At 38.2% G+C, this 22,154-nt stretch overlaps 1 protein-coding gene across 2 annotated transcripts; it reads left to right on the top strand.

Moving 5' to 3' along the window:
- The first annotated feature begins 211 nt into the window (after window positions 1-211).
- LOC133773610 (POTE ankyrin domain family member B-like) lies at window positions 212-11,855 on the top strand. 2 transcript variants are annotated; one of them, XM_062211061.1, is made up of 4 exons: window positions 212-451; window positions 2,913-2,980; window positions 4,989-5,029; window positions 11,826-11,855. In XM_062211061.1, the coding sequence occupies exons 1-4, from the start codon at window positions 291-293 to the stop codon at window positions 11,829-11,831; spliced, it is 276 nt and encodes a 91-aa protein (XP_062067045.1). In that variant the 5' UTR covers window positions 212-290; the 3' UTR covers window positions 11,832-11,855. The 2 variants fall into 2 exon arrangements, with proteins under 2 accessions (XP_062067045.1, XP_062067044.1); XM_062211060.1 differs by lacking the exon at window positions 11,826-11,855 and adding an exon at window positions 5,124-5,524.
- Window positions 11,856-22,154: the final 10,299 nt, after the last annotated feature.

The following is a 22,154-nucleotide window of genomic DNA, read 5'->3' as shown; positions in this document are numbered from 1 at the left end:
GAGTGAATTCTTCACTTAAAACTGCCTGATTTAAACAAGTGATCTCAACGGTGTTACTATCCCTTAAAAACATCAAATTAGTAACTTCTATGGAATACCCCAGTTAGACAAGAGGCTTTATTTTGTTCCTTTCTCTTTAACCCTGGAGATAATTTCTGGAGATGAGCATTTGATATTCCAAGATGCTTATGTCCATTAATACAAGTAAATGATCACATATACACAGGCAAGATATTAAGTTGGTAAAATAGAGCAACTCAGCTTTTTGAGTAGCCTCATTGGAGTTTTTAATGAAGTTCTCTTTCTGTTATTTTAGAACATCCCTCATGTTTGCGGCATGGTATAGTTCGGAAAACATAGTGAACATTCTTCTTGAACTAGGGGTTGATGTGCTTTCTGAAGACATTGCTGGACATTCTGCTGGGGATTATGCTCTTCAAAAACGTAATATGTAAGTGTTTATACTAACATTGTAATCAACATGAAGTTGAGGTGTAAGTACTTCGTGTTTTCAGATGACTTAGCTCTCACAGTTTTTGGAATGGCAGTGAGTCCCTTTACTTCAACAGTCAGAAACTGAATAGAGAGGCAGGTGCTGTGATGTAGAGGTTAAAGCTGCCACCTTAAGTGTTGGCATCCCATATGGGCACTGGTTTGATTCCTGGATGCTCCACTTCTGATCCAGCTCTCTGCTATGGCTTGGGAAAGCAGTAGAAGATGGCCCAAGTCCTTGGGCCCCTGCACCTGCATGAGAATCCCAGAGGAAGCTCCCGGATCCTGGCTTCAAATCGGTGCAGCTCTGGCCATTGCAGCCAACTGGGGAGTGAACCATCAGATGAAGCCCTCTCTCCTCCTCCTCCTCCTCCTCCTCCTCCTCCTCCTCCTCCCCTTCCTCCCCTTCCTCCTCCCCTTCCTCCTCCTCCCTCTCCCCCTCCCCCTAACCCTCCTCCTCCTGCTCCTGCTTCTCCTGTCTCTGTGTAACTCTGACTTTCAAGTAAATAAATAAATCTTTAAAACAAAAAGAAACCAAAGAGAAAGGTTGGCTAGTTAGAAGTACAGATGGGTACAAATTCTTTATCTCAGAGATTTGAAGGTCTTTATCCCTGTGGCTGCCCACATTATCCATATCATTTCAAATACAACCCCTGCCATGACCCTCCAAACAGTGTCACACCTTCCTAGTTCTACTTAGTTGGTTAGGCCTTCAATGTCCAGATTAGCAGGAAATTTCATATTTTGTCCTGGGAGCTGCCTCTTAAATTCTTTTTCTTGAGTTTTACAAGAAGCCAGGAAGTTCCATAAGCCTGACAAGGCAATCTTCCTTCATCAGAGAGATGAGGTTCTCAAGGCATCTTCCTTCATCAGAGAGATGGGGTTCTAATAATTCTTATTTTTTATTGCTTCCATGTTGCTGGGGAAGCTGCCCTGCAGTCTAGTAATGATAGACCTTTATTACCAGGATTCTTTTACTGATCCAGATCTCCAGTCTTCGTGGTGATGTGCACTTATATCCTGAGATTAAAATGTCTATTTGTTGACTTACATATGCCTATACACTCAGTCACTCTCCACGAAGTATTAACACCCCACTCTGGCTTCCTAGGTTTTGGCATGTATGTAGCTAAAAAGTAGGCTATTTATGAGAACCTCAGGTGGCATCTACTTCTTAGCCTTAAACCTTCATGATGTGTTCTTTATAAGGTTCTTGACTTTGTTAGTAGTTTCTACTTGGTACCATTCTGTTGTCAGACAAATTCAGATAATGTAGGAAAAGATGAGAGTTTATTTAATGTTTTGCACCAGATATGTACCCTAAGGCTTCTTTATATTCTGGGCATATATATTCTTGGTTTGTGGAATGTACCATGTATGTTACTGTGCTCCAGAGTATGTGTTGGACCTAAGGTGATTTGTTTGCTGTAATAGTGAAAACGAAAATCTTCTAAATTACGTGCATTTTATATCAGATTTTCAAGGTAGTTTTAAATTCTGCCTCACAACAAGCCATTCTTGAGAATTCTCTGAATCTAAAGTATGTTATATGGATTTAAGTGAGCTAAGCCCCATGCATAACTTCTCAGAAACCATGTAATAAAGTGGAGTTTGATCGTCCAAGTTAGGTGGAGTTGAACAGGGATGTTAAGCATCATACTAGCAAATATCAACTGGTTCAGAGTTTGAATCCTTAAAAGGAGTAGTAATAGTCTGCCCAGTACTTGACAGCTCTTAGTTTTGTACCCTTAGTGTGAATGATCACATAAATTGTGTTACCTAACTTAGTGAAGTGATATATTTACAAATGCATGTAGCTGCAATATGTTAAGTAGATGAGATATCTATGGTTACAGCTGTATGGAGTAACTAATAGCCAGAATGAGAAACTAATGACATTTCCTGTAGCCTGAACAGTGAAAAAACACACTACAGGTTTTCTTCGGGATTCCAAAATAGTTTCAGTAGTAAATTTCAAGAACAAAGTATTCCATTGCTTCATTTCATTGAGCATTTATTTATTTTATATATTAACACACTGAATCTCTATAACTCCTAGTGAAGACATAGGAAAATCCTTACTCTTTAGAAGAGTTTGAGGTTAAAACAAGTGACTTGTCCATACCTGTTGGCTACAGAGCTGAGTCTTTTGAGTTTATGATGCCTTATTATGTCATGCTAATTTTAGTTAATTTATTGAGTTATACCCCCTTTAATTCAGGACTTCTTCGCCTTACTGTTTTTCATCTTTACAATAAGTTTAAGAAAATTATATTATAGAACATATAATTATGAAGTGTGTTGGCATAATGTAAATTCTGGTACTAACTTTGATACTGTCAGAAATATTCTAAGGATTTGATACATGTGATAGTTGTCCTTATCAATACTGAAACAATTTTATTCATTCTTATACATAGGGAAAATTACCAACTCATTTCGTTTTCTCGAAGAAATGCTGTACTTAAGACTGTAAATACAAATCCAGGTAAAACTTCTCCAGCTAGTCCCAACATAGGAAAAAATGTAAACATAAGCAATAGTTGATCACAGAAGAGCAGTTACAGATAAGTCAGTGATTAATCATATGTGTGTTTTTCTTAATCTTTCTTAGTAATCTAGTGTTTAGAAATTTTAGAGGTTTATTGTAGGATATTTATAACCTGAAGCACTATTATTTGAAGAAAATCACTAATTGTGGCCCGTTATCTCTTTGTGGCATTTGTGTAATTTAGAAAAAGATATATATCTGTATATGTGTGTGTGTGTATGTTTGTGTCTGAGAGGCATGGAGACTTACAGAACAAAGCTGCCATCTACGGATTTGTCCTCTAAATGCTCATAATGGCCTCGTTTGGATGGAAGCCATAGGCAGGAGTCAGGAACTCCATCTAGGTCTTCCACGTGCTTGGGAGGAGCTTGATTACTTGAGCCTCACTGCCTCTCTTGAGTTTGCACAGGCAGCAAACTGAAGTCAGAACATGGAGTTGGTAATCAAACTCAGCTAATCACACATGGTTACATGGCCAAGAACTTGGGGCATCTATTGCTGATTTCCTAGACCCATTAACAGGAAGCTGGATTGGAAGTGGAGCAGCCAAGACTTGGACAGGAAACCATGAGGGAGGCCAGCACTGTAGGCAGTGACTTTATCTGCTGTGACATAGCACTGGGACCCTACAGTCTTTTATACTTATTCTATTAGTGATACAATTGTCTCTCAGTTGGATTACCATCCTTGTATAGAGCATACGTTTTCCATATCATCTTAATTAATTGTATTATTCACTTTACATTGATAAATTGAACTTTATTTCAGATGGTTCTAGGGATTCTTGGTATTATTTTAAGGTGATGGAAACAACAGGCCTTTTAAAGTGATTTCTATGCTGAAGAATTAAGATTGCATTTTGGCATGACACAGCTTGGTCTATAAACTGAAAGCAGGCAGTGTAACATAAATTATATACCTTTCTACCTTACCGTAAGTGACAGCATTCATTCCCTTGAGGTAACAAAATGTATGTCAGCCACAGATGAGATTTGCATAAGCATCTTCAGGGTGAACAAGTTGTAAAGACCAGTTATTCTGAGTTTCTGCTAGTATATTGATGTTCATGAAAAGTGAATAGTGATAACAAACAAAATTTTAGTTCTAGCCGGTACCGCAGCTCAATAGGCTAATCCTCCACCTTGCGGTGCCGGCACACCGGGTTCTAGTCCTGGTCGGGGCTCTGGATTCTGTCCCGGTTGCCCCTCTCTTCCAGGCCAGCTCTCTGCTGTGGCCCGGGAGTGCAGTGGAGGATGGCCCAAGTGCTTGGGCCCTGCACTCCACGGGAGACAAAGAGAAGCACTTGGCTCTTGCCTTAGGATCAGCGCGGTGCGCCAGTCGCAGTGTGCCAGCCACGGTGGCCATTGGAGGGTGAACCAACGGCAAAAGGAAGACCTTTCTCTCTGTCTCTCTCTCTCTCACTGTCCACTCTGCCTGTCAAAAAATTAAAAATTAAAAAAAAAATAAACACATAAAAAAATTTAGTTCTTCCAATATACCGCAAAGGGTATAATAAATAACCTGGAAGAAAATATTTGCAAAAGATATATTTCAAAAAAAACCACAACTATTATCCAAACTGTTTAGAGAACTCTTAAAGCTAAATTTAAAAAACAACAAACAGACTTAAAAATAGGAAAAATAGCAGAAAAAACACCTTCCCCTGGAAGATGGCAAGTGAACTTAAGAAGTGATTCTGAACATCATGAACTGCTAGGGATTTCAAAACAATGACAACAGTGATTGCAGATAAGGAAATAGAGCAATAGGGATTCTCATTCATTGCTCTTCCATATGCAAAATAGTATAGCCACTCTGGAAGATAATCTATGGCCATACCACCCTGAAAGCACCTGATCCCATCTATGTATGTATATTTAGAATTCATAATAATGTTTATTATCAGATCTATGACTACCTCTTATAGAAATGATGTTTACTTTAGGAGCAGAAGATGAAGCTAAAGAATCAACTTCGGACCCTGAGGTACTGTCTCTTGTTATGATATTTTAAATATAAGCACTAAGCGATGTTGAAATCTAAAATGTAGTGCTTGTTTCTTCTCTCTTTTTAAAAACAGAGGCAGAAGACAGAGCCCTGAAGCTTGTGCCCAGCAATTCAGCCCTAGAGGCAGGGACCTGCTGTCTGCCCCGTAAAGCAGCCTGGCTCTGACTGTGGGCAGGGGCAAGTGGGAGGTGGAATCTGGGGACTCCTGGTAGCATCAGGGCTACTTGCTGTCCCCAACACACGATAGAGGATAGCCGCAGTGTTGCTGCGACCACTCGGGTCTGGGGATTTGGAAAGAGGCAAAATGGAGTCTTCCTTAGGGCAAAGAAGGCCCTCAGTCACAGTCAGCTTTCTAGGTCAATGAAAACTGAGGATTGTGGAATTCTGTAGTTAGGGCCACTGCTCTGCCATGATGGTGGGAATCTTAGAGCCTTCTGCTTACTCTCCTCAGTGAGATAGAGTCCCCCTGGCCATAACACCAGTGTAGGAGCTCCAGTATACTTGGTTCTTGCATCGCTCTGTACTGGCTCTCTGAGCCTATTGCCATTTCGAGTTGTCCTTACTTCCTTACCAAAGATTTCCTTCAGTCAGTCTCCAAGACACCTGGTGTTTCCTTTGCTGTGCTGGTTCTTCCCAGAGGTGGAGGTGAGTGCAGGGCCTCTGTATTCAGCTTTTGTTCCCTCTCTTCTCTCTCTCAGACTTCATTATACTAAGCATTAGGAATGAGCAAGGCTTACACCATGAGACAGCCATCATCATGGTGATATTTATATTGGGACTTGTGGAAAACATAATGTGAAATGAATGTCACATTTTAGGAGCTAAAACATGACTCCCTATTTATCTCTTTGTAGAGATTTTTATAACTTTGAAGATATTGCCTAGTTGGAAAAGAGTTGCATATGTACCTCACACACGTATTTGCTTACTGTTGGTTGAACATTACACAAAGGAAAGATCTCCTGATTACGTTGTCATTTGACTCAACCTATTTGCCCATAAGTAAAAGTTCTGAGAAAAAAAATGGTTGGAGTACTCAGGTCCTGGCATTGGTGTGGCTGAGCCCTGGCCCTTACAGGCTTTTGGAGAGTGAATTAGCAGATGGCACCTCTGTAGGCCTGCTTCTCTATGCCACTCTATTTCATTTTCTCTTCTTCCCTGTTTCCTTCTGTCTCCTTATTTTTTGTGAGAAGCTGAGATAATTTTTAAAATACAAAAGGAAAAGTCTGGCAGCTCAACCTGCTTAATCAGAGTACTGACTCTCAGGACTTTGTTTTGTGACATTTAAAGCAATCAAGACTTTTTTTTTAAAAAAACTTTTATTTAATGAATATAAATTTCCAGTGTACAGCTTATGGATTACAATGGCTTCCCCCTCCCATAACTTCCCTCCCACCCGCAACCCTCCCCTCTCCCGCTCCCTCTCCCCTTCCATTCACATCAAGATTCATTTTCAATTCTCTTTATATACAGAAGATCAATTTAGTATAAAGATTTCAACAATTTGCACCCCCATAGAAACACAAAGTGAAACATACTGTTTGAGTACTAGTTATAGCATTAAATCACAATGTACAGCACATTAAGGACAGAGATTCCACATGAGGAGCAAGTGCACATTGGCTCCTGTTGTTGACCCAACAAATTGACACTCTTTTTATGGTGCCAGTATCCACCCTAGGCTGTCGTCATGAGTTGCCAAGGCTATGGAAGCCTTCCAAGTTTGCTGACTCTGATCATATTTAGACAAGGTCATAAAAGACAGGGTGAGGATAGTAACCAATGATCCTAGTGGCATTTACCAGGTTTGAACAATTATACAGCATTAAGTGGGGAAGAGGACCATCAGTACACACAGGTTGGGAATAGAGCCATTGGTGGTAGAGTAGAGGTTATGATTATAAAGGAATGAGGCCCAAGTGCACTAGACAGGGCCTAGAACAAAGGACAGAGTCATTATTAGAGGAGCTAAGAAAGGTGCTGTCTAAGCTACAATTAAGTTTTCTGATTGAGAGGCAAATAGAACCTGATAGAAGGGGCTTGATAATAATCTGGTGGGCTTTAGGCCTTGTAAGTTAAGAGGCCCAGACCTATCTATCTCTCCCTAAGGGAGGTGTGAACCTCCTAGGGGAAGGCACTCTGTTGACTTTCATTACTTGGCTGGCCTGGGAGGAGAGCTGGCCAGGTAAAGGCAGGTGGCATCTCTAACAAGAAATTTACAGTTCTGTCTGCAATGTTGCTGACCCTCTTTGGCCATCCCCACAGCTGCAGTGGTCACTTTGAAAGTTGGGCTGAGTGAATGGCTTTTCAGCTTAGAGCCAGTAAGATCTGTGGCTCTGACCTGGGCATCCTTCGACTCCAGGGCAGGTCCATTTCCAGTGATCCAACTCTTGGCAGAGCTGCCAGGGCTCTTCACAAGCTGACTTCTGCTGAAGCCCAGGCTTACCACATTGAAAGCCACTGCAGTGGACTGGCCTGTTGGGTCTCCTTGAGGGCAGATCACTGTACAGATCAGCCATTAGTAGGCCTGCCACCCATTGCTTCTGATGCCTAGCTTTCTTTTCCTCCTGGTTTGTGTTAAAGCAGACCAGAGGATGCAAGTCAAGGGAGTGCCCAAGTCCCATCTCTAATCTTCGGTGGCCTGAACTACAAGTCTATAGTCACAGACATGTTCTGTAGTAGTTTTTCTAAGGTAGACAATGCCCATGAGGAAAATTATATTCTCACTTAAAAACTTTCTTTCCCTTTGGTCTGAAAGGGAGGTTTCTTCTACTTACTGTATACTTCGCTGATGGCGAAGTAAATCTAGCAGTGAGATTATAATTTAAGCTCTTATTTTGGCTATGCTATTACAGAAAAATGTTAGCCATCTCTTTTATAAGGTCTAAAGATTAAATTGTGCGTCCTACAGATTCCTTCATAATAGAATTAGTTTCCTACCTTGAGGAGAATAGAGAAATCAAGGAACAAATTGGGCTTAGAATAGAGAAATGAGGGAGCAAGTCCTAGATCGCTTGCTGACAGTAGCAATATTACATGAATACTTAGCAAACCGTTTCAACCATTAGATAACAACTTAAGAAAACATTTACCAGAAGGTCCAATGCCTTCTGTAAATTTTAAGAATCATGTATTTGGAAACACCTCTTAAATATCTAACATGGTGTAGTTTGTTTAACCAGTAAACTTAAGCACAACCATATAAAATGTTTTTAGTTTCTTTCTACCAACAAGTTTAAAACATATGATGCAGAGATTCAGGTCACACAAATTGAAATGTATCTTTGATTGATTTTAGCAGCTTAAATTTATGAACAATCTTATCTATAAGCCAATTAAAATAAAACTCTTAATCAAATTTTCCCATGTGGACATACAATATGTACGCACATATAACATAATAGACCAATATAGCAATTTTAATAATAGCTTTTAAAATCTTTAACTCTTTTTGTAGATTGCCAATTGATTTGAATTGCTTTTTGCTTTTAGTAACCTCAGTTAACCATACTTTCTCTCAGTTGGTACTGTTAATACGTTATTGGCTTCATCTGTTTACAGAGCCATCCCAAAGTACTGAATACAATAGAAGTGGCTGGAAAAAGTCCATAGGAACCTATAGGAGGACAGCTAAACACAGAACCAACAATGCTTTAGTTTTATTAGCAGCAAATCATATATAACTGTGGATGACAAAAGACTTTAAGTCGCCATGATTAAAATTATAAACTCATCAACCAACAAGAGGCACTTGCTTACTTCACAGTATTTTTGAAAGCACCTGTAGGATTTTACAAGTATTTAACCCTTTAGGCCTCTGGGGTTTTCTCATTAAGATAACTCTCATGTCTAGTAACACAAGATCATTAGACTTTTTAATTCTCAAACATTTGTATTAATAGCATTTTCCATTACAGAAACTTAAAGTCTGGTACCACGTCACATCTTGACAGTCCTTCTAATATAATCCAAATAGCCGATTAGTTGGTGTCTCTATAAGATGAGAGACATAGGTCCTTCGATTTTTTTCTGTTGGGCCCAAACTGGAAAAACCAAAGTCCAAGATTTACTGGAAATTTTAGAGTCCAGATTGTTTGAAACTCTGATTTTTTGAATGCCTGTCAAGAATGCCAAGAAGGCTCAAAATCCAAACTATCTGGTTGAAATAAGATTCCTTAAAATCATGACTTAACATAGATCAAATTTGATCATTGTTACAAGGTGATTATTCGAATCTTTGAAAAAAGCACATATTTAAATAACCCATAGCTCTTCATAACAATTCAGCTGTTTTTGAACAATTAGAATTTAACAGACATCAAGAGAACATAATAGATTACTTGAACACATTGCTTTAACAGAGCATCAGAGTTTAATTCTATGTCAAAGAGAAATTGAGCTTCCTGTGATCTTTTGCTGTGAGGTTTCCTTCCTTTACCTTCTTTCATATTGATGACTGTGTTTCTGTGTGTAACACATCTTTAAGCATCTTTTGCAGGGCAGGACGAGTGGCGACAAATTCTTTCAATTTCTGTTTGCTATGAAAAGTCTTAATTTCACCTTCATTCACAAATGAGAGCTTTGCAGGATATAATATTCTGGGCTGGCATTTTTTCTCTCTTAGTACCTGGGCTATGTCTCGCCATTCCCTTCTAGCTTGTAGGGTTTCTGATGAGAAGTCTGCTGTGGGTCTAATTGGAGATCCTCTGAGAGTAATCTGACGTTTCTCTCTTGCGCCTTTTAGAATCTTTTCTTTATGTTTCACTGTGGTGAGGATCTCTTTTGGTCATGTTTATTAGGGGTTCTATAAGCTTCCTGTACTAAGATGTCTCTGTCCTTCTCCAAACCTGGGAAATTTTCTGCTAGTATGTCACTGAAAATGCCTTCTAATCCTTTCTCCCTCTCCATGCCTTCAGGAACTCCTAGAACCTGAATGTTAGGTTTTTTTAATAGTATCCTGTAGATTCCCGACAATATTTTTTAGATTTCTAATTTCCTCTTCTTGTCTTTGGTTTGCCTGTTTCCTGTTCTCTGTCTTCTAAGTCTGATATTCTCTCTTCTGCTTCGCCCATTCTGTTTTTAAGGCTCTCTAATGTGTTTGTCATTTGATTTATTGAATTCTTCATTTCATTATGATTTCTCGTCACTATCTCAGTTTCTTGTTCTACTAGTTGTTTCATTTCATTTTGATTCCTCCATAATATTTCATTTTCACGAGAGAGATTTTCTATCTTGTCCATGAAGGATTTCTGTAGTTCAAGAATTTGTTTTTGAGAACTTCTTAATGTTCTTATCAGTTTTTTGAGATCCGCTTCTTGCATTTCTTCTATCTCATCATCTTCATAATCTTGAGTTGGGGTGTCTTTTTCATTTGGGGGCGTCATAGTGTCTTCCTTGTTCTTGTTACCTCGGTGTTTGCGTTTGTTGTTTGGCATGTTGGAGATATTTGGCTTCTTCACTGTGGTGTTTTTTCTTGTTACACTATGGCTCTATATTAAGTGGACTGTCTGCTTTCAGTGGAGCCTTAAAGGCTTGAGATGAGTGTGGCCTGAGAGCTCTGTTTGGTTCCTCAGGGTTGAGGGTGTGGCAAAGGTGACACTCCGAGGTTAGGCGTGGTAAATCAATCTTTCTTTCTTTCTTTCTTTCTTTCTTTCTTTCTTTCTTTCTTTCTTTCTTTCTTTGATTCAAAAGGGTAGTAATTCCGCACAGCTGAAAGTAATTGGAGGTAGTTAGCAGGCCAATGATATACCCACAGGAGCCAGAGATCAGAAGATCTTTCCCAAGGACCACACAGGGAATCTCTGCTGCCCTCGGTGTGGGCTCCAATTCTCCTGCAGTCTCCCACTGGGTTGCCAAGTTAGATCCTAATCTGTTATTTCACGCCCCCAGAGTCAGGTTTTTCTGCTAGGCTCAGGGCCAGTGCAGACCTGAGGTCACCCTGCATATGACATATGTCCAAAATGGCACCTGCTCTTTGTCTTTCTGGCCTTTGAGGGGTGAGTGGAGAGAGAAAAACTCGTGTCCATATTGGTCACTTTTTTTTTCCTCTCTCTATTCTAGTTAGCCTGGTGAACTTTTCCACACGGAGTTTCAAGCCTCGTTCCCTCTAGTCTCCTCTTTCCGCTTGCCTGCCGGTGTCTCGGGCTATGGAAGTTCGGCTCACCTCAAGTTGCAGCGCTGATGTGTTGAGTCTGCCGCTGGTGTCCCGAACTTGGGCTCCTGCAATCAAAGCTTTTGAAAAACATTCCTCCTGTAGCCTCTTAGATTTTTTCAAAGAACTCTATTTTTTTAGCAGATTTGAAAAATGCATATTACCATAAAATTCCAGAAGCACATGTTCTCACTATAGTAAGAAATGTATGTTATATTTCAATTTATAAATTAAAATTTTATTTTAAATTCTTGAAGCAAATGTAGAAATACGACATTTTGTATGCTGCAAACATATGCAGAAATATGTAATTGAAAAATTCAATTTCATAGGTTCTGCCTTTTTATTTTGGTTTTCCAAATTTCAGAATTCAGTTTAGGTTCACATTATTTACTTATATTCTTTTAATGTTTTACAGATATTTATTTATATGTATATTCTTATCATTAAATGCTTTTTCTGAGTGATTTTGTCTATTCTCATTTCTTTTCAAAATTCTTTAGTGACTAAATATGACACATTCAAGGGCCACAGTGTGGTATTTCAATACGTGTATATTATGTGTATTGCACAAAACAGGATGACTAAGATTTTTCGTTCCTTCATGTTACTTTATGATTGCAGGTTTGAGGATTCTTCTGTTTGCTCATGCAGTGTGTGTTAGGTTATTGTAAAACATAATCCCCTCACAACTTTGTTCTTGCCTCTCTCTGTACTGGCTCTCCGAGCCTATTGCCATTTAGAGTTGTCCTTACTTCCTTACCAAAGATTTCCTTCAGTCAGTCTCCTAGACACCGGGTGTTTCCTTTGCTGTGCTGGTGCTTCCCAGTGGTAGAGGTGAGTGCAGTAGGAAGTCATTCCTTCAATGTAACTCTGGTTTCTTACCCATATTTCAAATTTTCTCTATCCCCTGTAACCTCCCACCCTCTGGTTTTTATTTTGTGTTCTGTGTTCCTTTGTTTGTTTTTTTTCCTTTGACAAAATGTGGTTTCTAAGTTCTCTGTGTGCATCAAATCTGGTATTGCCTAAGTAAAGACGTTTTTGTACATTGTGTATTTCCTGCCAGAGTGGTCCCTTAAACATGATTGTAATCATGTAATTCAACTGCTGATTGAGTAGATTTCCATTCCAGTCGGGGAGAATTCACATTCCAGCATGACCATTGGTTTGGTCCTTAGGTCTTAAATCTGCCATACATCACTAAACCCCATTCTACTAAAGTAGTACGTTCTCATTGTAGCTCCATATCTGGGACTGCTAATTTGCCTTGTTTATGCCTATACCGTATTTTGCCTCATCTGTGCTGTATAGAATGCCTTCATGACTTATTTACTTTTGATTTCATTTGATCTGCGTTTCAAAATGTAGCCCCAAATAAGCAATATTTGCTGACCTTCCAAGATTAAATTGAGGATACACTTCTCCGCCTATTCTTCAACTATATATACTTCAACGATGGATACAGTGATTTATACTTTTCTGTTCTATTTTCCCATGTCTACCTCTAAGTGAACATGGGGTAGAATCTGCTCTTTGTTTATATGCTTCGATTTGTCAAGGACTGGGCCTGTGACTTGATACACATAGTAAATCCTGTCTCACTGAATGAGTAGCTGAGGGGTTGAGAAATTGGATATATTTGTTGAATTTGTATTTTATTGTTCTGTAGGAAGGAACGTCAACTCTAGTGGGTAAGAAGAGTAAAAAACGTATTGCCATCACTCAAGTTGCTCCACTACAGACAATTAATAAATATGGGATGGACTCTGATCGCGGATTGGACAGTGGTGACAAAGATAGTGAGTGCCTATCCTTCGAAACTTAATATTAAAATACAATGAACAGAAATGAGTATCTCTGAATTGGATATCCATTTATTTTGAGGGTTTTCTTTGGCTTTTTTTTTTTAATATAACCAACTTCTTCCTGAAACAGCTTCAACCCTTGAAATTCATCCTTACTATTCATTTTATTTCATTGAAATATTTATTGCATTGCAATATTCATGAGTGGAGAGAGACACACCTTTATGTAAATTGTTTCCATGTGAATAAATGTTCTCACTAGTTGATCTGTTACTGCATTTGTAGATAAGGAGTCTGCCTCCCAAAGAGATCCTCAAGACAGCAAAGCAGAAAGCAATTCTAAGGTACTGTCTCTTCTTGTGATTTGGAAATACCTGATTTCAGTGATGTTGAAACAAACCTGGTGTTTGATTGAAGAAACAAAGTTACTTAGGAGACAGACACTTACATAAGACAGAAAGACATAGGATTTACCATTCTGCTCTTACCACCTGGGAAAGAACAGGGTATGCATAGTAGGGCAGCTATGTCTGCAATCACTTACTATTATCATCTGTTTTGTAGAAGCTGTGAAGACAAATAGACTTCACAACTACCATGATAACTATGGTATCCATACTTCTAGAGTCTCTCTCTATCTTTTTAGTGTTTTATTAGGCTCCATAGAGCTCATGGAATTCTAAGAGTATAATGATATGCCTTTGTCCTCCATCCCTCTGCTTCTGTGCCTCCCACACTGCCTGCTTCCTCTCACTTTACGCCCTCTCCTTCGCTTTGAGTTTATGTCCTTGATCTACATTACATTCCATGGCTCCTGTAAATACTTGGTTCAACTAGTAAAAAGCAAAAAAAGACCTAGTATAGCAGGAAGATAGGCAAGGCCAAAGACAATAATGAAACGGAAAAAGGACTCTTTCACTTATCTGCAATAAATTTCAAAGTAATCCCAGACCATTGAAACTATGGTAGCATAATATTCTTGACCACGAGCTTGACAACATTATAAAATAACGTTTATAAAGACGACACTTGCAGCAGTATTGAAACACACAAGCTTTTCTGTCTTTTTTTTTTTTCACCTTTTCGATTTAAGCTGCCTCTTTTAAGGGAAAACATGAGATATTTGTTTTTCTGTGTCCAGCTTCTTTCCCCCCACATCCAGTTGCATTCATTTTGGTGCAAATGCCAGAATTTCATTCTTTTAAATGACTGAACACTATTACACTGTTTACATGAGCCACATTTTCTCTATCCATCCATCTTCAAAAGGGGACTTTGATTTCCTCTTTTGCCTTTTGTGAACACTGCAGCTATAATATGGTGGTGCACAGAGATCCTCAATACAGTACCTTCCTGTCTTTAGGAGTATAAGTAGAAGTGGGATTGCTAGATCATGTGGCATTTTTTTAACTTTTTTTTAGTAAATATAAATTTCCAAATTACATTTTATGGATTACAAGGGCTTTTTCCAACCATAACTTCCCTCCCACCTGCATCCCTCGCATCTCCTGCTTCCTCTCCCATTCCATTCACGTCAAGCTTCATTTTCAATTATCTTTCTATACCGAAGACCAATTTAGTATATATTAAGTAAAGATTTCATCATTTTTGATTTATCTGTGTTTTGATAAACATAAGGCATTTTGAATGTAAAATACTGTGTAACTTCATGCTAGCAATATTCATAACCACAGAAGTACTAATAATGGTGATTTTCATAGTGGCAAGTGGAAATGAGATAGGGTTCGCCTTCTGACTTGAGCAGCTGCTTCATACTGATTTCTGTGACTTCACTGAAGTCCCAAGACATGTTAATATGCTGGCCTTTCCCTGGTAATGGAGTCTTATGAAAAGTGATATAAGTCATTTGAATCCCAGTGACCACACCTGAATGATTGATATCTAACTCTTAGGCAGTACATTAGAATAACGTGGCAAGAAATAGGCAAACATGATGCAAACAGTGAAATATATACAGAATGAAGAAAAAGCTATCCAGTGATGTCAGTTATTTATATTTGAAAGTAGACTTCTTAAAATCTGACGGCCAGTGTGACTCACTGGCAGTGCCATGAAAAAACTGAGAAATTTGATTTGGCATGAAATGTTTGGTCTTGTTACTGCATCGTTACTATATTTCCTATGTAAATGTAGTGATGGGGCCTTTCAGGCCTTTCTGGAGATATTTTTAATGTTTTAAAATGAATAATTATTTTTGTTTTGTGCCTAATATAAGCTTGAATTTTAGACAGTGAATATATTAAAAGGGGCTACTTCTGTCATGGTTAGAATGTCATAGCAAGCAGCAATCCACGATGATTTGTTATCCACCCTTCATATAAAGCTAGCAGAGAATGTGGGGCTGGAAAATATTCAGAGGATTTTTCATTAGGTTAAAGGTGGAACATGGGGTAGAATTCTTTATTCAGAGATTTTTTTTTTCTTTGGAATTTGACTCTGCCACTGCCAAGTAAAGGAAGAGTTGGAGCTATCCTTGTGAATGTGCAGGAGGGAGGTCATCCTGAATAGAGAATAATGCTAAAGCACAGATTCTTGATTCTCTGGTCTTTTAAACATTTATTTGAGAAACCAAGAGGCAGAGAGAGATGAAAGACAAACCCACAGAGCTATCACATACAAGTTTACTCTCCAAATCCCTGTTGTGATTGGGACAAGACCCAACCAAAGCCAATAGCTAAGTTCTCAAAACTCCATCCAGGTCTCCCTGTCAGGGGCCTAACTGCTTGAGACCTCACCTCATGCCTTTCTAAGTCTGTATTAGCTGGAAATTTTTAATGAGATTCATTCTATTATTCGAAAGGCAGAATGACAGATAAAGATGGAGAGATGGAGGGATGAAAGAATTGAGTGACAAAGAGTTCTTCCATCCACTAATTGACTCCCCAAATGACTACAGCAGCCAGGGCTGGGCCAGGCTGAAGCCAGGAGCCCAGAGCTCTAGCCAAGTCTCAAATTTTGGTGACAGTAGACCAAATACTTGTGCCATCTTCTGCTGCTTTCTCAGTTTCATGGGCAGGAGGTGGATTAGGAGAATAACAGTTGGGGCTCAAACTGACAGTCCAGTATGGGACTATGAGATGCTGCATTGCCAGTGGCAGATTCATGTATTGCACCACACACCAGCACAGCAGGATTTTTAAGGTTTACTTATTTATTTCCAAGTCATAGATACAGAGAAAGGGAGAGACAGTGAGAAAGACTACTTCCTTGCACTGGCACACTCAACAAGTGGTCAAAATGTCAGGGCTAAGCCAGGCCAAAGAAAGGAGCTTCATCTGGTTCTCCTAGGTAGGTAGCAGGGGCCCAAACATATGGGCCTTCTTCCATTACTTTTCAAAGGCCATTTGCAGGGCACTGGATCAGAAGTCTAACAGCATAATTATGAACTGAGGCCCACATGGGGTGCCAGCATAGCAGTCAGCAGCTTTACCCACTTTGCCACAATTTTGGCCTTCCCAACAGGATTTTTAATACCATATCCAAAACCAGAAATGGAATCCAGGCACTGACATAGTGTATTCAGGTGCTCTATTAGTGTCTGAGACACTATGACAAATATCGGAATGGTATGACTTGATGTCTCTTTCTCACCTCTGTGTGTTCCTATTAGAATTATTTCCTTACATTTTCATCATGTGATTAGTATTTCCCTGATGCACTAGTGCACTGTGACAATTCTACATGACTAATTTAATGCAGCCAGTACAGTACAGTTCAAAACATAAGGCCTAATTGACACAAGTAATTAGGAATTAGTTTCCAAAATTTAGCTAAAATGTATGGTTTTATCACAGTTCAATTTATGCCAAATGTCTGGTTCTATGGTAGCTGCGAGGATGACTAATCATCCTAATGTGCTTTTGAAAAGGAACTGTTTACTCTGTGGGTTTTCACAGTTTGGAACTCACAAATCAATCATTCAAATCATCACCCTTCAAATCATCATTATTGTATTTGTGTTGTCAACTGTCAATCTGTAAAGAATATTTCAGTGAAGGGGAAGCATGGAGAATTTAAAAATGTTAGATTATAGCAATAAGATTTTGGATAAGTGGGGACCTTTAAATAAAAACCATTTTGAAATTAAAATTCCCCCAGATTGAGTGCTGTGGCATAGTAGGCTAAGCCTCCACCTCCGGTGCCAGCATCCCATATGGGCACTTGTTTGAGACCCAGATGCTCCTCTTCTTCTATGTTGCTCTCTAAATTACAGTTAAAAAAATCTTCATAGTTTTTATTATTTAATTCTTCCAAGTGACCTTTAACCTGGGCAAATAATTTAACTGAATACTCTATGACTTTCTGAACCAGAATAAGTATAAAGATTTTTAAAAAAATTTTAATAAGCCCTAGCCATTTTGATTGGCTTAACAATAAATTACAGTTATTTATTTTTTAAAGATCACTTATTTATTTGAAAAGCAGAGTTTTGGAGGAGGGAGGAGGGAGATAGGGGAGAAGGGAGGGAGGGAGAGAGAGGGAGAGAGAGAGCACGAGCAAGAGTGAGCTTTAATCAACTGTTTCACTCCACAATTGGCCACCTTGGCCAGGACTGCACTAGACCTAAATCAGGAGCCAGAAACTTCATCTGAGTCCCTTATGCGGATTCAGGAAACCAACTACTTGGATCATCTTGTGTGAATTGTATTGATTACATTTTAAAATATGAATATGTGGGATCCAGTGAGCATACCGTGGGAAGGAACCATTGTTTGAGAGTGAATATTAGCATGTACCTGGCCTTGAGTGTTGTAAAACATATCAGAAGCATAGTGAGTCTGTTTATTGTGCCTTGTCTATTGTACAACTTTATCTGATTCAGTTAAAGTATATGGAACTTTGTGTTCCAACATGACTGTTTTAAAGATTTTTCAAACACTTACATATACTTTCATGTAACTTTTATGCTTACACAAATATTTCTGGTGAATTAGACTTTTATAAGTATCATAAACCATCACCAGAAGTTCAATGTTTGTCTCTAAATTAGGATGCTACATTCTGGAGTAGTTACAGTTTTATAGGTATGTAAAAATCTACAGATATCCTCTTATAGGTAAGGGTAGATAAAGCCTCTCTTCACGCTCCTCACCATGAAGGCATTGGAGTATTTTGACAAAGTCACACTGCTAATTTCTGTGATTAATTTGGTTATTTTCTCTGGTAATGTATCTGATTCAGTGTTATGGAATGTGTGTTTTCTGTTAGTGCCATAAAATGCTAGGAAAAGCCACTCTGTGTACTTTGTCTGAATCATTTAACCTTTTTAAGTTTTATTCCCATTATCAGTAGGTAATGGGGCCAGAACACTTAATTACTTCATGTCTTCCATCTATGAAATTCTATGCTTAGTGACAGTAAAATGAGGGAAACTTATTTTTCAGAATCTCTCACAATTCATGACATTCCCTCTTCTTTTGAGGTGTGGCAAACTTGGACGGATATATTTTAGTGAGCATGTATCTCTTTTCTGAATATCAAATATCCCAGGATCTAAAGGGAAAAATATTGCTGGAAACATAGTTTTTTAAAATTAAGATTTACTTTATTTATTTGAAAGACAGATTACAGAGAGAGGTAAAGACAAAGAGAGAGGTCTTCCATCCTCTGATTCACTCCCCAGATGGCCACAATGGCTGGAGCTGCGCTGATCCGAAGCTAGGAGCCAGGAGATTTTTCCGGGCCTCCTACATGGATGCAGGGGCCCAAGGACATAGCACCGGCCTGTCAACATAGTTTTCTAAAGCTTTGTTTTACACCTTTGTGAACCCAATGGTTAAGAATGTTATACTATTAAAGTTTTAATGATGTGTGAATACTTTAAAAGTTATTGTCTATGGAAAAAATAATTATAAAAGCAATGAGAGAAAAAATAGCTTAGAGCACAAAGGGGAAGCCTCCTTGCTGTTACTAGAGACCTGCATTGTCAAATCCTGTAAATCTGGATGGTTAATATAAAATCCAGGTGACAATGACAGAAAGTGACATATTTTATGTGTTTCTCTTATTGCTTCCATACCGGTTAATAAACATATTAGATAGTGAAATGTGGATAGAAATAAAAGCATAAAATGATATTTTGGAGAATTGTCAAAATTTTTAAATTCAGAAATGAAGCAGAATGCACCAAAATTTCCATGAGATGTAATGCTAAAACTAAAATATATAAAATGCAGCACAAATATATTTCATTGACTAAAATTCATGGCAAGTTTCTTAGGTACAGTAATCACTTTGAACACTCCTCAACATTTCTTGCCATTAGGCAAGAAAAAGGAATCAAAGGGATACAGATAGGGAAGAAGGAAATTAAACTATCTGTATTTGCAGATGACATGATTCTAATATAAAGGGGATCCAAAAAACTCCATTGAGAGACTATTGGCACTCATAAAATAGTTTGATACGTGGCAGGATATAATTTCAACACAGACAAATTGATAGCCTTTGCATACAGAGACAATGTCATGGCTGAGAACGAACTTTTAAGATCAGTCTTGTTCACAGTAGCTCCAAAAATAATTCAATTCTTTGGAATAAATTTTATCATAGATGTCAAAGATCTCTACAATGAAAATTACAAAACACTAAAGAAATAAATAGAAGACATTTAAACATGTGAAAATCTTCAATATTCATGTATTGGAAGAATCAACATCATCAAAATGTCCACAATACCAAAAGACTCAATGTGACCCAATCAAAATACCCATGACATTATTTTCAGATCTAGAAAACAATGATTGTAAAATTCATATGGAAACACAAGAGACCCCTAAATAGCTACAGAAATCTTATAAACAAAAAGTGAGAGTCATCACAATACTTTATTTCAAGATATACTATAGTGCAGTTATAATGAAATAGCATGGTACTGACACAAGAGCAGACTTATAAACCAATGGAACAGAATAAAAACTCCAGAAACCAATCCATGCATTACGCCTATTTACCTTTGACAAAGGAGCCAGAATCAATCCCTGGAACAAGGACAAATGGATCTCCAGAAGTATGAAACTAGACCCATACCTTACACCTTAAGCAAAACTCCATTGAGAATGCACCAAAGACCTAAATCTATGACCCAATATCATCAAATTAATAGAGAACACTGGTAAATTCTGCAAGACATTGGCATAGGCAAAGACTTTTGCAAAAGACCCCAAGAAGCACAGTCAATCAAAGCCAAAATTGACAAACAGCATTATATCAAGCTGAGAAGCTTCTGCACTGCAGAGGAAACACTCAGCAAAGTGAAGAGGCTACAGGCAGAATGGGAGAAAATATTCATAAACTGTAACTGTTAAAGAGTTAACATCCAGAATCTGTAAAGAGCTCGAGAAATTCAACAACAACAAAACAATCTAGTTACAAAATTGGCAAAGGACTTGATCAGGTGTTTTTTAAGAGAGGGAATTCAAATGGCCAACACACATTGAGAAATGCTGAGGACCACTTGCCATCAGGGAGATGCAAATCAGAGTCACAGTGTTTCACTTCATTCCAGTTAGAATTGCTCTCATATAGAAATTAAGAATAATGACAAGTGCTAGTAAGGATGTGGCAATTAAGGTACTCTGGTCCACAGATGGTAGGAATGTAAACTGGTGCACCCACTATGGAAGACATTACAGAGATACCTCAGAAATCTGAATATGGACCTACCATAGGATCTAGCCATCCCACTCCTGGATATCATAAAATTTCCCTGATCTGAGATGACAAATAGAGTATCTGAAATGTACTCTATTGGGGTAAGATAGATGTTTTGAGAACTGATGACTGTTTATAGCCCTTATCTCTTCCATTGAAGAACAATGTGGTTTCTTTTTCTCTTCATACTATTTGGACTCTTTTACTCAGTGTAGGATTAACTATATGACCATTGAGCAAACTGAAAATAGATCATTGTAAAAATTAAGAGTGGGAATGCGAGAGGGAGGAGGAAGAGGTGTTGAAGTGTGGCAGAAGAGAAGGTTGGGGGGCGGGATGTCATTACTTATCAGTAGTCACCTTGAATATAAATGGCCTCTCCAATTAAAAGATACTGACTGGCTTAATGGATTAAAAAGCAATACCTATCTTTTTGTTGCCTACAAGATACACATCTCACCAACAAAGATACATACAGACTGAAAGTGAAAGGGTGGAGAAAGATGTTCCATGATAATGGAAAGCAAAATAGGATGGGTGTTGCCATCCTAATATCAGAAAAAATAGACTTTAAGATGAATACTATTAAAAGACATGAAGAGGGCACTATATGGTGATTAAGGGATCAAATCAACAGGAAGATATGACTAAAATAAATGCATATGCACCCAGTTTTGGGGTGCTGGCTATTTAAAAAAATGTTAATGTATCTAAAGGGAGACATAGACTCCAATACCACAGCAACAGGAGACTCCAACACCTCACATTCACCAGTAGACAGATGGACTAGACAGAAAGTGAACAAAAAACAACAAAGCTAATTGATACTGTGGACCAAATGGACCTAATTGATATCTATAGAACTTTTCACCCCATAGTTGGAGAATACACAATCTTCTCATCAGTCCATAGAATTTTCTCTAGGATACACTAGATGCTAGGCCATAAAGCAAGTCTCAGCAAATTAAAAAAATTGAAATCATGCCATGCATCTTTTCTGATCACTATGGGATGAAGCTGGAAATGAATAACTCAAGAATCTCTAGATCATATGCAAACACATGGACTAAACAACATGTTCCTGAATGAACAATGGGTCATAGAAGAAATAAAATAAATAAATCTTAAAAAATAAAACTCCAGGATGAGAGTGAAAAACACTCATATGCTAGACGAGGGAAAAAAAGACTACATCAAAGTATATCTTCATTTTAAAAACTATCAATGAGAAAAGAGACTGAAATATCAAGAAAAATATTTTTAACATCTCAAAGAAAATACAAACTCATACATGCTAAATATTTTATTTGGGTGTACAAATATATAGTTTATTTACACAATTGCTAGTTAAGCTTAGAAACATAGTTTGGTCTTAAAAGATAAAAGTAGTAATTGAGATAGGCTTTACATGAAGACATTGACTCACCTCTGAGTCAGAGGTTAAATTAAAAATTGTGAACACTCGTATTAATAA

Source organism: Lepus europaeus, chromosome 14 (assembly GCF_033115175.1).
Source record: "Lepus europaeus isolate LE1 chromosome 14, mLepTim1.pri, whole genome shotgun sequence".
NCBI lineage: Eukaryota > Metazoa > Chordata > Mammalia > Lagomorpha > Leporidae > Lepus > Lepus europaeus.
Note: the sequence above shows the minus strand (reverse complement) of the source record. Positions and strands in the feature narration are given on the sequence as shown.

What these genes read in the sequence shown, in the direction of transcription:
- LOC133773610 (XM_062211060.1), top strand. Translation starts at nt 291, where the DNA reads ATGAAGTTCTCTTTCTGTTATTTTAGAACATCCCTCATGTTTGCGGCA. An exon ending in GACTGTAAATACAAATCCAG is followed by an intron (nt 2,981 to 4,988) that starts GTAAAACTTCTC and finishes TGTTTACTTTAG; the next exon opens with GAGCAGAAGATGAAGCTAAA. An exon ending in AATCAACTTCGGACCCTGAG is followed by an intron (nt 5,030 to 5,123) that starts GTACTGTCTCTT and finishes TTTTAAAAACAG; the next exon opens with AGGCAGAAGACAGAGCCCTG.